The sequence below is a fragment of the Sapajus apella genome, unplaced genomic scaffold, assembly GCF_009761245.1.
Source record: "Sapajus apella isolate SASKATOON/1434 unplaced genomic scaffold, GSC_monkey_1.0 scaffold209, whole genome shotgun sequence".
NCBI lineage: Eukaryota > Metazoa > Chordata > Mammalia > Primates > Cebidae > Sapajus > Sapajus apella.
The window spans coordinates 102,178-121,994 of record NW_022437149.1 but is presented as its reverse complement, the minus strand read 5'-3'; the positions used below and the strand labels follow the sequence as shown (position 1 = coordinate 121,994).

The following is a 19,817-nucleotide window of genomic DNA, read 5'->3' as shown; positions in this document are numbered from 1 at the left end:
TTTCCTTTCCTTTGCCTCATTTCCTTCCCAGTCCACCGCTTCTCTAGGGTGGTTGCCTCGCTCTTCCTCCCTCTCTGCCTGTTGGTGCCTTTGATCCTTTCTTTCTACCCCTGTTCGCAGCGGCTCCAGAAAATACCTTCTTTCTCCCCTTCTCACGTCACTTCCCTCCCTTCTCCCACCTCCCTCTCTTCTCCCCCACTAGAGGCCAGCACTTTCTTAGTTCCGTCCCCCCAACCGGCGAGCAGCACTCGGAGAGAAAGAAGGGGGGAAGAAAGAGGAGAAAGAGAGCGAGAGAGGAAAGAACCCCGGGGCCTGGAGCGCAGAGGCCCGGAGCTGCGTCGCCATGGCAACGGGCGCCGGCAGGAAGCGAGGGACGCGCGGGAGGGAGGGGGCGGAGGGCGCCGAGGGGAGGCGGGGGGACGGGGGAGGGGTCCGGCTGCCCCGGAAGCACCTCCCCGCAGCCCCCTCCTCTCGCCCGGCCCGCAGCCCCCGGCCTGCGGCCCCCACCTTCTCGGCCGGGCAGGAAGTGACAGGCCCGGAGCGAACCCCGGAGGCCTGGCTGAGCCGCGGCCGGGCCCGCACCCGGAGCGGCGGGAGGGGCGGGGAGCCGCGGCCGCGCCGGGCACCTCCCACCCCGCCCTCGGCGCCCCCGCCCCTCCAGGAAGGGGAGGAGGCGAGGGAAGCCCGCCGCGGAGGCCGAGCGAGCCCCCAGCCCAGCCTGGCGACTGGGGACCCCGGCACTTGAGGTGGACGCCCCCGGGAAGGACGTGGGTGCGGAGCCAGGCGAGAAGGTAACCGGGCGACCGAGGGCCGGGGAGGGGCACGACCTCGGGGGGCTTGGCCGCGCCGGGATGTTTCCTCAGCCACCTCGTCTGCGTGACGCCCCAGGTGCCTCCCCAGTTGCTTCCCTGCCCACCGCTGGCGCTGAGCCCTGCGGTCCTTCGGCTCTGCCTGCCCGAGTCCTCTGGCTCTTCATTCCGCTGCGCTTCATGCTGTCTGTCCGTCCCCCTCGCTGTCTCGGACTGCTCGTTTTCTTACTCTTGTTTCCTTCTCTGACTTCGGTCCTTTCAGCCGAGCATGCTGTCCGGTTACCTCCCTGCTTTCGTGGTCCGCTGGGCTCCCCAGCCTCCGGTTCCTTGACTTCTGCCCGTCTCCTGCTATCTGTATGCACATGTCCCTGCTCACTTGGGTCACTTCACTCCGGCGCACCACCGGATCCACCCCCTTTGCCCGGTGTATTTGATTTCTCTTTGAAACATCATTTCCATCAAGGTTCCATATAGAACCAGGACCCCTGGGCGTCTACTCTCCCTGTTCTCCTGATTACTACCATGTCTTTGGCACAGTCTTCCCTGAACCAACCCCGTCTCCCCTCCCCTTTCCTATGTCCCATCCTTTCTACATGATAAGAGTTTCGTGTTAGCCGGGCGCGGTGGCTCACGCCTGTAATCCCAGCACTTTGGGAGGCCGAGGCGGGTGGATCACGAGGTCAAGAGATCGAGACCATCCTGGTCAACATGGTGAAACCCCGTCTCTACTAAAAATACAAAAAATTAGCTGGGCATGGTGGTGCGTGCCTGTAATCCCAGCTACTCAGGAGGCTGAGGCAGGAGAATTGCCTGAGCCCAGGAGGCGGAGGTTGCGGTGAGCCCAGATCGCGCCATTGCACTCCAGCCTGGATAACAAGAGTGAAACTCCGTCTCAAAAAAAAAAAAAAAGAGTTTCATGCTTAGGGATACGTCCTCCAACTTTCGACCCAATACCAAGTCCACCTCAGTGTCCCTTTCTAGCTCCCTTCGGTAGGTCTGTGCGCCTATCCAACCCGTGTACGCCTACATGCTACCTTTTAGGATGACTGTGGCTTAGCTACTCTGGGGACATCTGTGGATCAGCTTCTTACTCTCTTCCAGTTTAATTTTGAAAATTTTAATTCCTGGTGCTGCCCAAACTGTTTGTTGTCTTCATTTTTTTTTTTTTTTGTATTTAATCTTGTAATCATAATGTTGATCACAAATGAATACAGTTATGTGCCCGGGATCCAGGAATCCTGGTTTTGATAGGAATTTTCTTTGATTTTATTGAGACTTTTAAGCTGGTCCCTTTACATCTCTATTTCTGTTTCACAATCCAAAAACAAAACAAAAATTACTAATAAGAATTCAGTTTTGGGGGAGACGAGGGGTCATACAGTTTGTAAGTATTTTCACATGGGAATGTAGACATTATGGTCTCTATACCTAGTAAAGGGGTCTCATGTCTCTGAGTCCAGTGAACTAAATCCAGTAACCTATAAAACTATGCCGTGCTGCCTCTAATCCTTACCCACTTTTTTTCTTCACATGCTGATAATGAGGATTCATGGGTCTGTATCCGTTTAGTGCTTTGATATTTTGGCAAAAGATGTGGGGAGAAGGTAGACTAGCTGAAGCTGATTATGATTTTTCCTGTGTACTCTTTGGGTTATATACATGTTTGCAGTGACATTTTCTAGTCCTAAATGAAACTAAAGATTTGGGGGGATAATGGTGTGATCAGATGATACTGGGAATGATAGTGAGAAATATCCTCAGCTTTATTGCCAATGCCAAGCAGTTTGATTTTGTTTACTTTGCTTGTTTGTTTGTTTGTTTTGGATGCAATCTTAAACCAATCCATTCACCCTAATAAAACTATTGACAACCCTTAGCAGAAATTCTGGTTTGATGTTTATATTCTTAAGCCAAATAGCATTTTGGTGACCTGATATTTCTAGTAGCCCAGTGCCTCAGAAGTAGAGAAAATAGTGTGTAGCGTAACAAAAGAGAAAAACAAAGGAATGAGTAAAAACACCTTATTGTCATTTAGTGCTGCTTTGGAAGAATATTTCTTCTCATCTCTTGTTTCTTTGCTTGGTTCTTAGCAATGTTTTCATATGTGTCTTTTTGCAAATTTAAGTGTAGTCCCCAGTGGGTAAATTCTGACACTGTTAGTAGACTAAAAAGTTGCATCTTACTTTCTTGAGGATTTTCACTGTGTATATTTCTATGTTTCATACTCTGGAGTCATTTCTTTTTTTTTTTTTTTTTTTTGAGGACGAGTTTCGCTCTTGTTACCTAGGCTGGAGTGCAATGGCGCGATCTCGGCTCACCGCAACCTCCGCCTCCTGGGTTCAGGCAATTCTCCTGCCTCAGCCTCCTGAGTAGCTGGGATTACAGGCACGCACCACCATGCCCAGCTGATTTTTTGTATTTTTTAGTAGAGACGGGGTTTCACCATGTTGACCAGGATGGTCTCGATCTCTTGACCTCGTGATCCACCCGCCTCGGCCTCCCAAAGTGCTGGGATTACAGGCGTGAGCCACCGCGCCCGGCCAGGAGTCATTTCTTAAAATGGTATATTACAGTCAGTATGAAGCCTTCTTTGCAGTGAGGCAACAGGTATAAGGAGGGAAAGCGACATGCCCGAGGTGTTATTAGTAGCCTGAGCTGGAACCAGGCAGCTATTTGGGCTATGTGGGCTGCAGGTGAGCTCTTCTGCCTCCTAGTTTTATGACCTTCCATGACCCAGTAAATGTGTTTGTATCTTAAGATCCTCCTCCATAAAATGAGGATAATGAGTACTCACTATCATAGTGAGAGACACTGCCTTAATCACAGCTTGGTTTGAAGAAGCACGTATTAGTGTGAAGACTTGATACTTACTAGGACAATTTCTTCAACCTCAGAAAACCTCATTTTCAAAATTGTAAAATCAGGATAATAGTGTTTACCTTACAGCACTGCTATGAGAGATAAAATATAGCTGAAGTGCCTAGCCCAGCGAAAGGAGGCAACTAGTGGCTCACCAGTAAATGGTGACTCATTCGGATGATAACAATGCAGATGGAGACAAAAATAAGATAACCAAAATTTTAAGTGGGAAGATTTTAAACTGTTAAAAAGTGCTGTGGGAATATAAGCTGGCTTTGGTGTTGTAAGGTGCCATCTCACATTCTGGCCATTTTATTTAATGACACCCATGAGGGAATATGTAAAGGTTGTTTCTTCTGAGACTGCGTAGCTTCAAAAGATGGTAGCATGGGGAAGACATGGTTGCAAGAGTGTATTGAAGATTTGGGAGTTCTAAGATGAGAAATCATGGCTTATGGAAGAGGAGAAAGATTCGTAGATAACTTATGGATTTCCCGTGTTCTTGAATAGTAACATGAAATAACAGCTTGGGATCAAGATATAAATTTTAACCTTTTGTTGCTTCCATCTAGGTCTTGAGTCAGAGCACCAGCCTTGGGGACCCTGGACCACCACTATCATGGAGACTGAGAGCGAGCAGAACTCCAACTCCACCAATGGGAGTTCCAGCTCAGGGGGCAGCTCTCGGCCCCAGATAGCTCAAATGTCACTATATGAACGACAAGCAGTGCAGGTGAGGCTCGCTTGGCTCTGAGGGACAGTGGTCTGTGAGTCTTGACTTGTATAGGCAGTGATGCTGGAAAATAATTGTGCTCAGTTCTTTTTCAACAAACTGGGGAATGTTGGGTTAGATGATGACTAAGGTCTCTTCCAGTTCTGAGACTCTTAGGAGTTTATAGAGGTTTGGGCAAGCAAACAGGGAAATCCAGTCTTTCAAATAAGGATTTAAAAAATAAACTTCAGTCTATGTAGCTAGATTCTGACTAACCCTTTCTCACCCTGGATTGCCAGGTTTTTAATCTTTGGCCATTCTTGTAAATCCCCTTGAGTAATAGAAGTATCATGGAACTCTTTAGAGACTTATTTTTAAACAAATAGCAAATTCCATGATTTTATTAATTCTGTTAGGGAATGAGGTCTTTTAGCAAATATTTTGGTTACTAGAATAACTATACATATTATGCAAATAGTTCTAATTATTAAAGAATAAGAATACAGAAAAGTCCAGTTAGCATTAAAACCAAAATACTAGTTTCATTTTATAAATATGTATTAGCATTGTACTTTAGATGGGTGAAAATGCCAATTAGTTGAATTCGTTGAAAATTTTACCTGATGAAATCTTTTAGAAGCCACTATTTATTTTTTCGTTATTTCCAACCCATTAGGGCTGTATTATCTTTACTGTATACCTAAAATATACTTCTACATTTTCTCCTTTGAATATTATTATTATTTTTGAGATAACTCTAACTCTGTTACCCAGGCTGGAGTGCAGTGGTGCTGTCAGGGCTCACTGCAGCCTCAAACTCCCAGACCCAGGAGATTCTCCCATCTTATCCTCCTGACTAGCTGGAACGGTAGGCACACGCCACCATGCCCAGCTTTTTTTCTTATTGTCTTTACATTCATCGACATCTTGTTTATTTTCAAGCTATCTGGTCTTTGCTATGGCATGTATTTCCAGCTCCCAGGTGGAGGAATCAGAGTTTGTGTAAATTGCACTGATTTACTTTTCTTACATATGAGAATAAACCGTAGAATTACAGTCATGCCTCAGTTAATGACAGGAATCCATCCTGAGAAATGTATTGTTAGGTGATATGTAGTTGTGTGACTGTCATAGAGTGTACTTACACAAACCCAGATTACATGACTTAGTGTACACGTAGGTTATACAGTATAGCCTATTGCTGTGACCACTCTTGTATATGACTGTAATTGTTTCTTTCAGTCTTTAAAGGACTATATAGACTTACTGAGGCAGAAGTATCTCTTTAGGCCAAGAGTTCAAGACCAGCCTGGGTCACACGGCAAGACCTTATCTCTAAAAAAGTTTAAAAAAATTAGCAGGACATGGTGGTGCATACCTGTAGTCCTAGCTACTTGGGAGGCTGAGGCAGTCAGGAGGATGATTTGAGCCTAGGAGTTGGAGGTTATAGTGAGCTATGATCATGCCACTGCACTCCAACCTGGGTGATGGAGCAAGTTGACCTTGCTCTAAAAAAATAAAGGAAAATAAGCTGTTGACAATTTAGCCCAGTCTCCCATCTTTTCTGGTTTCTGTCCTTCCCATGGCCACCTTTCACACAAATACAGTGATTTACATAGACTAGGAGCTAGGAGTGGTCCATTCTAAATGTTTTATCCTCTCTCTCTTTTCCTAGGCTCTACAGGCACTGCAGCGGCAGCCCAATGCAGCTCAGTACTTCCACCAGTTCATGCTCCAGCAGCAGCTCAGTAATGCCCAGCTGCATAGCCTGGCTGCCGTCCAGCAGGTGAGAGGTCAGCAGCCAGCTGGCCCGAGAGGGAGGGGACAGGCACTACAGGTGGGTAGGGAAGATTTTTTGGGCATATTGCATCCTACACTAAGCCAGGCTGCAGACAGTCTCCTCTGCCTTCTGTCCTGTGGGAGGATGGATGCATCTTAGCTTCTGGGGTTGCAGTAAGAACTATAGAATCACTTTTTAGATCGAGAGTGGCTATGTTCTAGACCTGCACTGTCTAATATGTTAGCCACTAGCTACATACTGTCGTTGAGTGCTTGAAATGTGGCTAGTCTAAATGGAGATGTTTTATAAGATTTTAGAGCTAGACTACTAAGTACAAAAAAGGTAAAATATCAGTAATTTAAAAATATTAATTACATGTGAAGTGATATTTTATATTGGGTTAAATAAATTATGCAAGTTAACTTTTCCTGTTTTACTTCTTAAAAATTTGCATAGTAGAAAATTACATATGTGGTTCACATTATATTTATATTGGATGCCTTGGAACTAGACTTTCATTGACTCATGATATGACCCGATCAAAAGATCTTTTTCCAGCTGGGCGTGTTCGCTCACGCCTATAATCCCAGCACTTTTGGAGGCCAAGGCAGGTGGATCACTTGAGGTCAGGAGTTTGAGACCAGCCTGGCCAATATGGTGAAACCCCATCTCTACTAAAAATACAAAAATTAGCTGGACGTGGTGGTGTATGCCTATAATCCCAGCTACTCCAGAGGAAGGAGAATCACTTGAACCTGGGAAGCGGAGGTGCAGTGAGCTGAGATCATGCCGCTGTACTGCAGCCTGGGTGAAACAGCAAGACTCCCATCTCAAAAAAAAAAAAAAATCTTTTTCTACCTAAAAGAGAGTGTGAGCAGGACAGGTTGCCTCTCTGCCCCAGGAGAGTTATGTGGGCCTAACTGGTTAACATATGTGGTAATGTGAGGACTATTGGCCTAGTGAATATACTTTTTTTACCCTAGAGTGGAATCTCTCTGTTCATAACGTGAAATCTCTGTTTCATGCTTGTGATTTATCACTAGAAGACTGAGGGCTTTTTCCTTCACTGTCTTTGCTATTTCTTGTTTCCCTTTCCCTTTAACAGGCCACAATTGCTGCCAGTCGGCAGGCCAGCTCCCCAAACACCAGCACTACACAGCAGCAGACTACCACTACCCAGGCCTCAGTGAGTACTGCCTCTTCCACTGAGAGGCTTCTCTGCCTGGGTCTTTGTCTCTGGGTTAAATTACTTTGTGTTGCTGATCTGAGAGTGTTTTTTGAGCCATCAATGGTTACTGCTCTTAAGTAGAGAATATTATTAGTACAAGGGAAAGTAACCAACATTAATCTATATTGGAGTCTCTAAAGAGGAAGTCTAAGGAAGAAAGAAAAGCAAATCCTGGGGAAGAGGAGGAGATAACAAAATAAAGGGACTAATTCCTGGACCCTTCAACGAGAGAAGTAAAATCTGTTCTGTTTCAGTGTTTTGTCTTCTTAACTGTTAACACTAGTGGTTAGAGACTGTTGGGTTTTTTCACTTCGGTAATACCCTACAGTAGCCAGGATGACAGTTTCAGATAGGAAGACATTATTCATTTCCCCTGACTCCCTGAAAGTGAAAAATTCTGTTCTCGACTGTGTGACTCTGAATTTGTCAGTCATGTACATTTCCTTTTACTTCTCCTAAATCCTTAGTCTTGGCTCCTTTCTATACCACACAGATCAATCTGGCCACCACATCGGCCGCCCAGCTCATCAGCCGATCCCAGAGTGTGAGCTCTCCCAGTGCTACCACCTTGACCCAATCTGTGCTACTGGGGAACACCACCTCCCCACCCCTCAACCAGTCTCAGGCCCAGATGTATCTACGGGTAAGCCACAGATGCAGTCACCATTGTCCCAGGGGCAAAATTGTCTGGCCCTGGCAAAGACTTGAGTGAAAGCCATTTTTTTTTTTTCTTTTTTTGAGACAGAGTCTCGCTCTGTCACCCAGGCTGGAGTGCAGTGGTGCGATCTTGCTCACTACAGCCCTGCCTCCTGGGTTTCAGCGATTCTCCTGCCTCAGCCTCCCAAGTAGCTGGGATTACAGGCATGCGCCACTACACCCAGCTAATTTTTGTATTTTTAGTAGATACGGGGTTTCACCATGTTGGCCAGGCTGGTCTTGAACTCATGACCTCAGGTGATCTGCCCACCTCAGCCTCCCAAAGTGCTAGGATATAGGCGTGAGCCACTGCGCCCGGCCAAAAGCCATTTTTTTAAACCATGGTTACCCAGATGTCTTGAGACAAGCTGGGATCTGCTTCCCATACTTTACTTACCCTAGAAGTGATGCTCCGTGTTCACAGGTAGCCTGTAGATTAAATTAAAATCTTATGCTAGAAAATGTTGGCCTAACATTTGACTAAATTAGTGTTAGATATAATCTACCTTTAAAACTATGGCTCAAGTATACAAATTCTGTGTTATCCCACCTACTTACTATATAAAAGTACTTGTTCTAAAATCCTAATTTTCTCTACTTCTTTGATGTGTGACTCTTTGACATCAATCTGTAGTTTTCTATGCATTCTAGGTTTTTTTCTGGATGATTCATCGCATGTGGAGAGTATGAGGCTCTTGGGTTGGTGTGAAATGGGCGGGGCACAGCTGTTTAATATCTTCTGTTTATTTTGTCTTGTGGTCCTTCCTTTCCATCTCTTCTGTTTCTTCTTTCCTTCTTGTCTTCTTTGCTCTTTCTCTTCCTCTCCTTGCCAGCCACAGCTGGGAAACCTATTGCAGGTAAACCGAACCCTGGGTCGGAATGTGCCTCTGGCCTCCCAGCTCATCCTGATGCCTAATGGTGCAGTGGCTGCAGTCCAGCAGGAGGTGCCATCTGCTCAGTCTCCTGGAGTTCATGCAGATGCAGATCAGGTTTGTGGCAACCACTTTACCTATGGGTGGGCACTGGGCAGAATGAAGAGAATGACCATCGACCTGGGTCCACCCTTCTCTGCCCCATTACACTTTGCAGAATTCTTATTTTTTTTTGTTTTTTGTTTTTCCTTCCTTTGATCACCATAGCACTTGAATCCCATATAACCTTTGAGTTAATTTGAGTTCGAAAGACAAGGAGATTTAAATGAAAATAGTCATGTGGATCTGGGACGTCTTAGTTTCAAGATAGGGTAAATTTTCTCACCATCCTTCTAGTCCTCTTTGAGTCAGTTTTATTCGGAGAGTATTTTTTCGTGTTTTTAATTTTTTTTTCGTTTGTTTGTTTTGCTCTGTTTTTGAGACAGAGTTTCACTCTTGTTACCCAGGCTGGAGTACAATGGCATGATTTTGGCTTACTGCAACCTCCACCTCCCGGGTTTAAGTGATTCTTCTGCCTCAGCTTCCTGAGTAGCTGGGAGGGATTACAGGCATGCACCACCATACCCGGCTAATTTTGTGTTTTTAGTAGAGATGGGGTTTCTCCATGTTGATCAGGCTGGTCTGGAACTCCCAACCTCAGGTGATCTGCCTACCTCGTTCTCCCAAAGTGCTGGGATTACAGGTGTGAGCCACCATGCTCGGCTATTTGGAGAGCCTTAATTCTCTCACAGTACTGTCAGAAGAGAAGAGATTGTTGAGGGAATTCTTCTGTTAGTTAGATGTAAAGCTGACCTGGCTGAGTCACTGGAGGAATGTTTGGTTGCTTCTGTTTTTGAGTTACTCTAGTTCTCAACTTTTAGTCTCCACTTCCTGTTCGCTTTTTTTCGTGTAAAGGTCTTTCTCACCCTTACTTCCCGTGACTTATTCCCAAAATACATGTATTTTTGAGCCTGAATTTTTAGCTTCTTATGGATGGGACACAACCTAGGATGTTTTTTTTTTTTTTTTTTTTTTTTTTTGGTGGGGGGGGAGTTTTGTTCTTGTTACCCAGGCTGGAGTGCAATGGCGCGATCTGGGCTCACCGCAACCTCCGCCTCCTGGGTTCAGGCAATTCTCCTGCCTCAGCCTCCTGAGTAGCTGGGATTACAGGCATGCACCACCATGCCCAGCTAATGTTTTGTATTTTTAGTAGAGACGGGGTTTCACCATGTTGACCAGGATGGTCTCGATCTCTTGACCTCGTGATCCACCCGCCTCGGCCTCCCAAAGTGCTGGGATTACAGGCTTGAGCCACCGCGCCCGGCCCTAGGATGTTACAATAATTATTTCATCCCTTTATCAGTAAGCTGGTAAAATGTTGAGTTCTTCCTATGTGCACTTTTGGCCTCCCTGTTTTTGGGTTCCGTACCTGCAGGGTGTGCATCTGGGGCTTCCACATCTGCAGATTCAACCAACTGCAGATTGAAAATATTTGGGGGAAAAAAAAGCAATACAAGAATAAAAAATAATACAAGTAAAAACACAGCAGAGTATATAACTATTTACATAGTACTTACATTGTGTTAGATTTCATAAGTAATTAAGAGATTAAAGTATACAGAAAAATGTACTATGTACACAGATTATATGCAAATACTACTCTGTTTTATAAAATGGACTTGAATGTGTGCAGATTTTAATGTCCATGGGCCTGGAACTAATCCCCTGTGGATACCAAGGAATAACTGTGTTAGAAATTTTGCAGGATTGGCTGAGTGCAGTGGATCACACCTGTAATCCCAGCTCTTTGGGAGTTTGAGGCAGGTGGATCATGAGGTCAAGAGATTGAAACCATACTGGCTAACATGGTGAAACCCCGTCTCTACTAAAAATAAAAAAATTACCTGGGCGTGGTGGCGTGCGCCTATAGTCCTGGCTACTTGGGAGGCTGAGGCAGGAGAGTGGCTTGAACCCGGGAGGGAGATCGCAACATTGCACTCCAGTGTGGTAACAGAGCGAGACTCTGTCTCAAAAAAAAAAAAAAAAAAAGAAATTTTGCAGGAATAAAAAAGAAATTGAGTCGGGTCTTTAAAGAGCTTGGAGAATGAAAGTGCTAAGCTAGGCAGGACGTGGTGTCTCACTCTTGTAATCTCAACACTTTGCGAGGCCAAGGTGGGGTGGATCACCTGAGCTCAGGAGTTTGGGACCAGCCTGACCAATATGGTGAAACCCCATCTCTACCAAAATCACAAAAATTAGCCGGGCGTGGTGGTGTGCGCCTGTAGTCCCAGCTACTCGGAGGTTGAGACAGAAGAATTGCTTGAATTCGGGAAGCGGAGGTTACAGTGAGCCGAGATCGTGCCACTGCACTCTAGCTTGGGTGACAGAGTGAGACTTTGTCTCAAAAAAAAAGAACAAAAAAAAGAAAGTGCTAAACTACAAAATACTAACTTGGAGTGACATATGAGTTTGGAAAAGAGTTGGTTTCATTACTTTGCAATGCCTTATTGGGATACTTGAGCAGAGTCTTGGAGGATGACTGGATTTGATTTGAAGTGAGAAAACTGAGGAGAGAACAGCAAGCGTTGAGAGTGTAGTCATATATTCAAGTATGAGTATGTGTGGTGGGCATTGGAGATGAAGGGATACATTAAATAGAATCAACAGGCCTGATGATAGAAGAGAGGTCATTGCTAGTGTGGGGCATACAAACCAAGTAAAGGAGGTTGTAGTTAACTTGTTAGGCTTCAGGGACCATTGCTAGCTATTGAACAGCAGATTAACGGATGTGGAAAGTACTTAGAAAGAACTATAGAACTACAGGAGAGTAACTGTTCTAAGAGTTTCTGAAGAAGATAAGTTAGGGAACGTGCAAAGAAACTCTTGGGGTCATCTAACTATAAGGCAAGGCTTTATTTTAGACTATGGTGGTAGCAGTGGGAGCCAAGAATGAGATTGGTCCCATTTCTGTATCTGGTTCTTCGATTTATCCACCCATTCATTCATCAGATATTTGAGTGTCAATATATGGAAGAACAGAGAGCAGTGGTTAAAAATATGCATCTGATTTTTGGGTCAGATTCCAGCTCCACTACTTACTATGTGAGCTTGTGCAAATGATCTGACATCTTTCTGTTACCATTTTTTAAAAAATCTGTAAAATAGGTATTGTAATGTAACTACCTCAGGGTGTGTTGTGAGGAGGACGCAGTGAGTGTTTAGGAGTAACTACTCTTATTAATATATCAAACATTTCTTAGCCTTGGACGCCCAAGAAAGTCATGATAACTACATTTGTGGAGATCATAGACCATTGAAACACCAGACATTTAACTAATAATCACCTGAATGCGGAAATAATTGAGAAACTACTGAGTACTCTGAGAATCTAGAAAGGGACCTAATTTAGCTTTGGTATGGGGTATAGCAGTCAAGGAGGTGACATTTAACTTGGGGTCTGTAGAAGTTAGCCAGATAAGGAAGTGGAAGGAGAGCATTGTGTCCAAAGGCCTTGAGGAGGGAAGGAACTTGATTTGTTTGAGGAATTAAGTCTTATATTCAACTGGGTGGTAGCTCACGCCTGTAATCCCAGCACTTTGGGAGGCCAAGGTGGGCGGATCACAAGGTCAGGAGATTGAGACCAACCTGGCCAACATGGTGAAACCCCGTCTCTATTAAAAATGCAAAAATTAGCTGGGCTAGGTGGTGGTTTCCTGTAATCCCAGCTATTTGGGAGGCTGATGCAGGAGAATCACCTGAACCCAGGAGGCGGAGGTTGCAGTGAGCCAAGATTGCGCCACTGCACTCCAGCCTGGCAACAGAGCGAGACTCTGTCTCAAAAAGAAAAAAAGTCTTGTATTCTTGAACTTTGGCAAAGTGGGGCTAAACAGGTAGGAGGAACCTTATCTTGCAGGGCCTTGGGGGCTGTGTTAGGGATTTTGGGCTTTTTGCAAAAAGCAATTGGAAGCTGTAGAAGGATTTTAAATATGGAAGTATCATGGAGAAATTTGAATATATTTTTCTTTTGTTTTGCTTTTTAAATGCCATGGTGATTTCCTCTATGGAGACTAAACAGATACGGTGTGAATGTGACTGAAGGGAGAATAACTGTTCTAACAGTTAAAGGAAGATGGTGTTTATATTGGGAGGTAGCAATGGAGATGGACAGAAATGCATAGATTTGAGGATAACAGAAAAATCATTGAAGAGGGTAAACTAATTTAGTAGATGTGGATATTGAGGGAGATACCAGATACGAGATCTGACGTAGCAGTGGGGTGGCTGGCGGTGCTGTTTATGAGACGACGAGTGTAGAAGTGTACTTAGAGTGATGTTCAGTTTTGGACATGCAGACTTAGAAGTGCCTGTGAGCCATCCCTGAGGAGATACTGAGACTGCAGTTTTATTATGCGGTTCTTGAGCTCAGAGGAGAGGTCTGGGTTGGAGATAAACATTTGAGAGTAGCAGGCATATAGATGATAATTGAAATTCCTCATCTACTAAATTAGTTCACCCTCTTCAGTGTTTAAAATTGTGTGGGGAGGCAGCGTGTTGTGGCTCATGCCTATAATTCCAGCACTTTGGGAGGGCGAGGTGGGTGGATCACCTGAGGTTAGGAGTTTGAGGCCAACCTGGCCAACATAGTGAAACCCCATCTGTATTAAAAATACAAAAAAAATTAGCCGGGCATGGTGGTGCTTGCCCATTGCCCCAGCTACGCGGGAGGCTGAGGGAGGAGAATCACTTGAATCTGGGAGGTGGCAGTTGCAGTGAGCTGAGATTGCTCCACTGCACTCTAGCCTGGGTAACAGATGAGACTCTGTCTTAAAAAAAAAAAAAAAAAGGGGCTGGGCGCAGTGGCTCATAGCCGTAATCCTAGCACTTTGGGAGGCCGAGGCAGGTCAGGAGTTCAAGACCATCCAGCCTGACCAACGTGGGGAAACCCTATCTCTACTAAAAATACAAAAATGAGCTGGGCGTGGTGGCGCATGCCTGTAATCTCAGCTACTTGGGAGGCTGGGCAGGAGAATTGCTTGAACCCGGAGTTGAGATCACACCATTTCACTCCAACCTGGGCAACAAGAGGGAAACTTCGTCTTAAAAAAAATTGCCTTGGGTGATAGTATGGATTGAAGAGAAGAACGTTTAATATGGGACCCTGAGGTAGGATGAAACCCCCTTTGGAAAAGCCGTTCAAGATTGGTAGAGGGTAATGGGCTGACAGAAGGGAATGAGGAAGAGCAGCAGATAGGAAAATCTGGACTCTGTAGTTTCATGAAGGCAGGGGAACCAAATGTTACAACATGTGCATGTGTGCATGAATGCGAGTGTGTGTAGGCAGGGAACATACTCTTTCTAATGTAGAGAGAGAAAGAAAGATGGCCTTATTAATATGGAGAGAACTGTTTCAGTTGAGCTTGAGGGGTGGTGAATCCGAAGTAGTATGAGTTTGAGGGTTGTGAATGGCTTGTGGGAATGAATACAGTGACTATAAACAGCTATTGAGAGTTTAGCAGCACTAGGAAAGGAAGATGGAACTGGAGAGGGGAATGGGCAGGTCATACATGGTGATGCGGTAGCCAGTGGAGAGGGAGAGGTGGAAGACGAGGCAGTAGATATTATATGCTTCTTGAGGTGACAGAAGGAGATGGGATACAGAGTGCACAGGATTGATTGCCTTTTGATAGGAAGGAGAAGACAAGGGAGATGGGTGTGTATGCAGATAAATGTATAGATTTGGTGATGGAACTGATGAAGTAATGCTTATATAATGGTTTTTGTTTTCTTTAAGAGGTGAAGAGTAGGAGAAGAAAGACAAGGTAGTCTGAGGTACAGGGAGAGAGTGGGAAAGTTTGAAATAGCCATTATGGAAATGAAGCTCATGAAAAACCTAGATATTAATAATTGCCAGATAATATTATGTGCTCTAGCACCCAATTCTGATGATTCTTGTAAATATCTCTCAAAAGCCATCAACTCTTCTTTTCTTTACTGCTCCTGCCTGAATTCAGGTTTTCATTATTTTCACCTGGATTGCTAGGTTTTTTTTTTTTTTTTTTGGAGGCAGAGTCTTGCTCTGTTGCTCAGGCTGGAGCGTAGTGATGCGATCTTGGCTAATTGCAACTTCTACCTCCTGCGTTCAAGCAATTCTCATGGCTCAGCCTCCTGAGTAGCTGGATTACAGGCGTATGCCACTGTGTCGGCTAATTTTTTGTATTTTTAGTAGAAGATGGGGTTTCACCATGTTGCCCCTGCTGGCCTTGAACTCCTGAGCTCAGGGAGTCTGCCCACCTTGGCCTCCCAAAGTGCTAGGATTACAGGTGTGAGCCATTGCACCCAGTCTATTGTACTAGTTTTCTAAACGGTCTTCTTGACTTCAGTCTTACCTACTTGTAATTCTTTTCTGCATTACTATCAGGAAACTTTTACTAACTTCTTTTTTTTTTTTTTGAGTCAGAGTCTTGCTCTGTCACCAAGCACCAGGCTGGAGTGCAGTGGCGGAGTCTCGGCTCACTGCAATCTTCGTCTCCTGGATTCAAGCAACTCTCCTGCCTCAGCCTCCCAAGTAGCTGGGACTGTAGGCGCATGCCACCATGCCCAGCTAATTTTTGTATTTTTTAGAAGAGACGGGGTTTCATCATGTTGGCCAGGATGGTCTTGATCTCTTGACCTTGTGATCTGCCCACCTTGGCCTCCCAAAGTGCCGGGATTACAGGCATGAGCCACTGCGCCCGACCAACTTCTTTTTTTAAAATAAGAAAATATATGTTTTTACTACTAATTATTTTTTAATCTTTGGGTCATGACACTTTCTCACAGTTGGTCTCGTCATAGCCTTTTAAAATTTATTTAGTAATTTTTAATAATGTAATAAGCAGTATGCAGTTTCATCTATTGCCTTCTCTTGCCCATAGTAATGAGCTTTCTGATTTCTAAGTCTGTTCTTCCCTTGGGTGCTTTTTATATAGTTTTATTGCATCTCAATATTTCCAAAAAGCCCTTTTTATTATAAAAAATTTTAAACATATACAAAAATAGAAAAAGTATGAATTCCTATGTACTTACCATTCAGCCCCAACAATTATCGATACATGGCCGGTGCATTCAGGACCTTCTCCACCCATGGAATATTTTGAAGCAAACCCCAGACACCATATATATATTGTAATTGCATTGAAATGTATAAGGTACTTGTGCTGTATGTATACTTCTGGAAAGTGCTTTCTTAATAACATATTGTCACAATTCATTTGTTTTGTTGCAGTCATTGTAGTTTATTAATTGTAGTTTCTATATACTGTTCCATTGTTTGAATATACTATAGTTTATAATCTTCTCTTCTGTAGATGGCCCTTTGGGTTGATTCCGCGTCGTGGTTGCTATGAATAGTGCCACTGTGAACATTCCTATATCTGCCTCCTGTGGTGCATGGCAAGAGTTTCTCTTGTGGAATTCCTGGGTTAGAGGGTGTGTGAATGTTCAACTTTAGGATATGATAACAAATATTTTCTAAAATAGGAAGTGTATTGATTTATACTTTCATCAGAAATGTATAAATGTATAAACAAATGTTTATTCTGATTAATAACCTTTATTGGCTTCTTATAATAAGTTAAGCAGACATCATTCTTTACTTTTATCCATATTTTGGAGTACTGACGTGCCGGAACCGTGCCGGGTGCTTGGAATATAACGATGAGTAAGACAGATAAACTTGCTGTTCCCAAACTAAAGTTCAGATTCCTTATTTCAGCACATCAGGCCCTTGATGGCCCAACACCTTCCTACCTCCCTAGCCACAACCTACCTTCTAAGGTTCATTTCTTTCCATTCTTGATAACTTACCCAAACATAATGAAGTATTTATAATTTTGAAAAATGCTCACAGCCTTTTTAGAAATTATACATATTTTTTATAGTATTTAAAAATAATATCCTTTTTTTTTTTTTTCCCCAGACAGGGTCTCACTCGGTTACCCAGACTGAAGTGCAGTGGCGGGATCTCAGCTCACTGCAGTCTCTGCCTCCCAGGCTCAAGTGATCCTTTCACCTTGGCCTCCCTGGTAGCTGGGACTACAGGTGTTTGCCATCATGCCTGGCTAACTTTTTTGTGTTTTTTGTAGAGGCAGTGTTGCTGGTCTCGAACTCCTAAGCTCAAGTAATCTGTCCACCTTGGCCTCGCAAAGTGTTGGGATTATAGGCGTGAGCCACTGTGCCTGGCCTAAATAATAATCCTTTTTTGGTTCTGGTCTTGCAAATGCTGTTACCAATATCTTTAAACCCCCACCTTCACCGTTACCTACTAAGGGTCAGATCAATTTCACTTGTTTTAGGAAGCCCCTCCTTGATCTCCCCAGTCTCAGTTGTTCTTCCTCCTCTGTACTCCTATGGTACTGGGTGCATATCTATGCATATTATTGTATCATAATTGATCATTTTTTTTGTCTTCTCTAGTAGAAAGTAATCATTAAGAGCAGACTGTGTCTTTCCTCTGCATTTCCAGTATCCAGTGCAGTACCTGAAGCATAGTAGGTTTTTGGGAGGTGCTGAATGATTGAATGGAGAGGAGAGGGATAACTGAAGAGATACTTTGAAGGAATACATGACCACACTTGATGATAAACTTGCTAGTGAATGAAGGTGGCTGAAAAATCAGATATGGTTCCAGAGTTCCTCCCTAGGAGGTAGGAAGGCCTTAAAGTATATTGTAAAGGCAGAGATTCAAGCTGAGGTAGTCTGTGGAATATGACACAATAGCTGTCTTGGCTGCTTTTAAATCTTTGACCTTCATGCCTCTAGTCCTCCTTTTCTCAATCTGTTTTTTCCTGTCTTTCAGGTGCAGAACTTGGCAGTAAGGAATCAACAGGCCTCAGCCCAAGGACCTCAAATGCAAGGCTCAACTCAGAAGGCCATTCCTCCAGGAGCCTCCCCTGTCTCTGGCCTCTCCCAGGCCTCTAGCCAGGCCCTGGCTGTGGCACAGGCTTCCTCTGGGGCCTCAAGCCAGTCCCTTAACCTTAGTCAAGCTGGTGGAGGCAGTGGGAATAGCATCCCAGGGTCCATGGGTCCAGGTGGAGGTGGCCAGGCACATGGTGGCCTGGGTCAGTTGCCTTCCTCAGGAATGGGTGGTGGGAGCTGTCCCAGGAAGGGCACAGGAGTAGTGCAGCCCTTGCCTGCAGCCCAAACAGTGACTGTGAGCCAGGGCAGCCAGACAGAGGCAGAAAGTGCAGCAGCCAAGAAGGCAGAAGCAGATGGTGGAGGGCAGCAGAACGTGGGCATGAACCTGACACGGACAGCCACGCCTGCGCCCAGTCAGACACTTATTAGCTCAGGTAAATTGTCACTCATAATGTCATTATTCTCTCAGAATTCATGTGAAATATTCAGAGTATATTCTTTGCCTTCCCCCTGCCTGTTTCTGTTGGCCCCTAAATAGTGGAAGGAATGGGAATCGTATCAGCCTTGAACATATTAGTTCAGGGTCAGGAGGACAAGTGACAGAAACAGATCTTAACTGTTTCTACCAGGCAGTCGTCTGCTTCCAAGTTGCCGTGTCCACTTTCTTAGGCCATGAGTTCTTCAGTTTATCACTGCCTATTCATTCATCCTATCTTACTGGATTGCCTACTGTGTTCTAGGAATTACTAGGGATACGTTTTTGGAAAGCAGATTCCCTGTCTTTGTGTAACTTAACATTTACTATGAGGGATGAATTCTCTCCTCATTGTTTAATGTGGTTACTTGGTCCACTGTAGAGCAGATACAGTACAAATGCCTTAGAGCACTTAAGACTACTAGACAGAGAGGCGGGGTGCGGTGGCTCACACCTGTAATCCCTGCACTTTGGGTGGCTGAGGTGGGTGGATCACTTGAGGTCAGAGTTCGATACTAGCCTGGCCATCATGGTGAAACCCTGTCTACTAAAAACACAAAAATTAACTGGGTGTGGTGGTGCATGCCTGTAGTCTCAGCTACTTGGGAGGCTGAAGCAGGAGAAAGTTTGAACCGGGGAGGCAGAGGCTGCAGTGAGCCAGGATCACACCACTGCACTCCAGCCCGGGCAACAGGGGAAGACTCTGATAGTTTATACTTGCCTTCAGACTGCGGGTTAGATGTGGTTAGATGTGTATATCTTACTTGGTAATGTTGATCTTTGCCTTTTTTTGTTTCTAGCACCTTAGTCGTTGATATATTTAGATAATTTACTCACAAAAAATTGAGTTACTTACTTATTACTATACTTGGTATTTACATACTGTAGCAATTCTGTTTCTAAAGTCCTTTCTTATCACATGCTTTGATCTTTGGGCAATCTGGTACAATATGGAGAAGCAGAGATTGTGAACCCCAGTTTACAATGGAGGAAACTGAGTTAGATCAGCGCTCACAGGTGCTGACTCTTAAGACTTCTTAGATGGTGATCTAAGCTGATGATTTGTAAAATCCAAGTCATCGATGGGAAGACATTGCTATCTTTAACTCTGGGTATCTATTCTTTCAGTGCATATTAAGTGCTTCTGAAGTGTCAGTCCCTGGGCTGTGTTCCAGGGATGTGAAAATGAATAAAACATGGATTTAGTCTTTGAGAAATTCCAACTCTAATGGAGGAGGGGCTAACCATTCTTCTTTGCTGAGTATAGAGTAAAAGAATACAATATTTAAGTATGGCAAAGATAAGAGGCACAAGAAATTGCTAAAGATCTTGAAATGATTGAGCAAGGGAGTTCTTTCTTTGAGGTCTTTAAGACTAGTGGCAGTTGGTAATGTGTGATTCAGTGGAAAGAGTATGGATGAAGTGATGTCCAAGTTTTATAGTGGCTAAATT

General features: G+C 44.4%; 1 protein-coding gene across 6 annotated transcripts in view; it reads left to right on the top strand.

The window, feature by feature from the left end:
• The first annotated feature begins 473 nt into the window (after positions 1-473).
• PHC1 (polyhomeotic homolog 1) overlaps positions 474-19,817 on the top strand; it is a 28,805-nt gene continuing 9,461 nt past the window's right edge. The window contains exons 1-8 of one of the 6 annotated variants that reach the window (XM_032270362.1): positions 522-791; positions 2,354-2,362; positions 4,241-4,401; positions 6,056-6,166; positions 7,266-7,346; positions 7,882-8,031; positions 8,918-9,073; positions 17,832-18,324. In XM_032270362.1, the coding sequence (XP_032126253.1) occupies positions 2,359-2,362; positions 4,241-4,401; positions 6,056-6,166; positions 7,266-7,346; positions 7,882-8,031; positions 8,918-9,073; positions 17,832-18,324 (1,156 nt within the window). In that variant the 5' untranslated portion in view covers positions 522-791; positions 2,354-2,358. Of the gene's footprint in view, positions 792-1,721; positions 2,363-4,240; positions 4,402-6,055; positions 6,167-7,265; positions 7,347-7,881; positions 8,032-8,917; positions 9,074-17,831; positions 18,325-19,817 lie in introns of those variants that run through there. The other 5 variants (XM_032270364.1, XM_032270365.1, XM_032270361.1 and 2 more) reach the window with 5 other exon arrangements.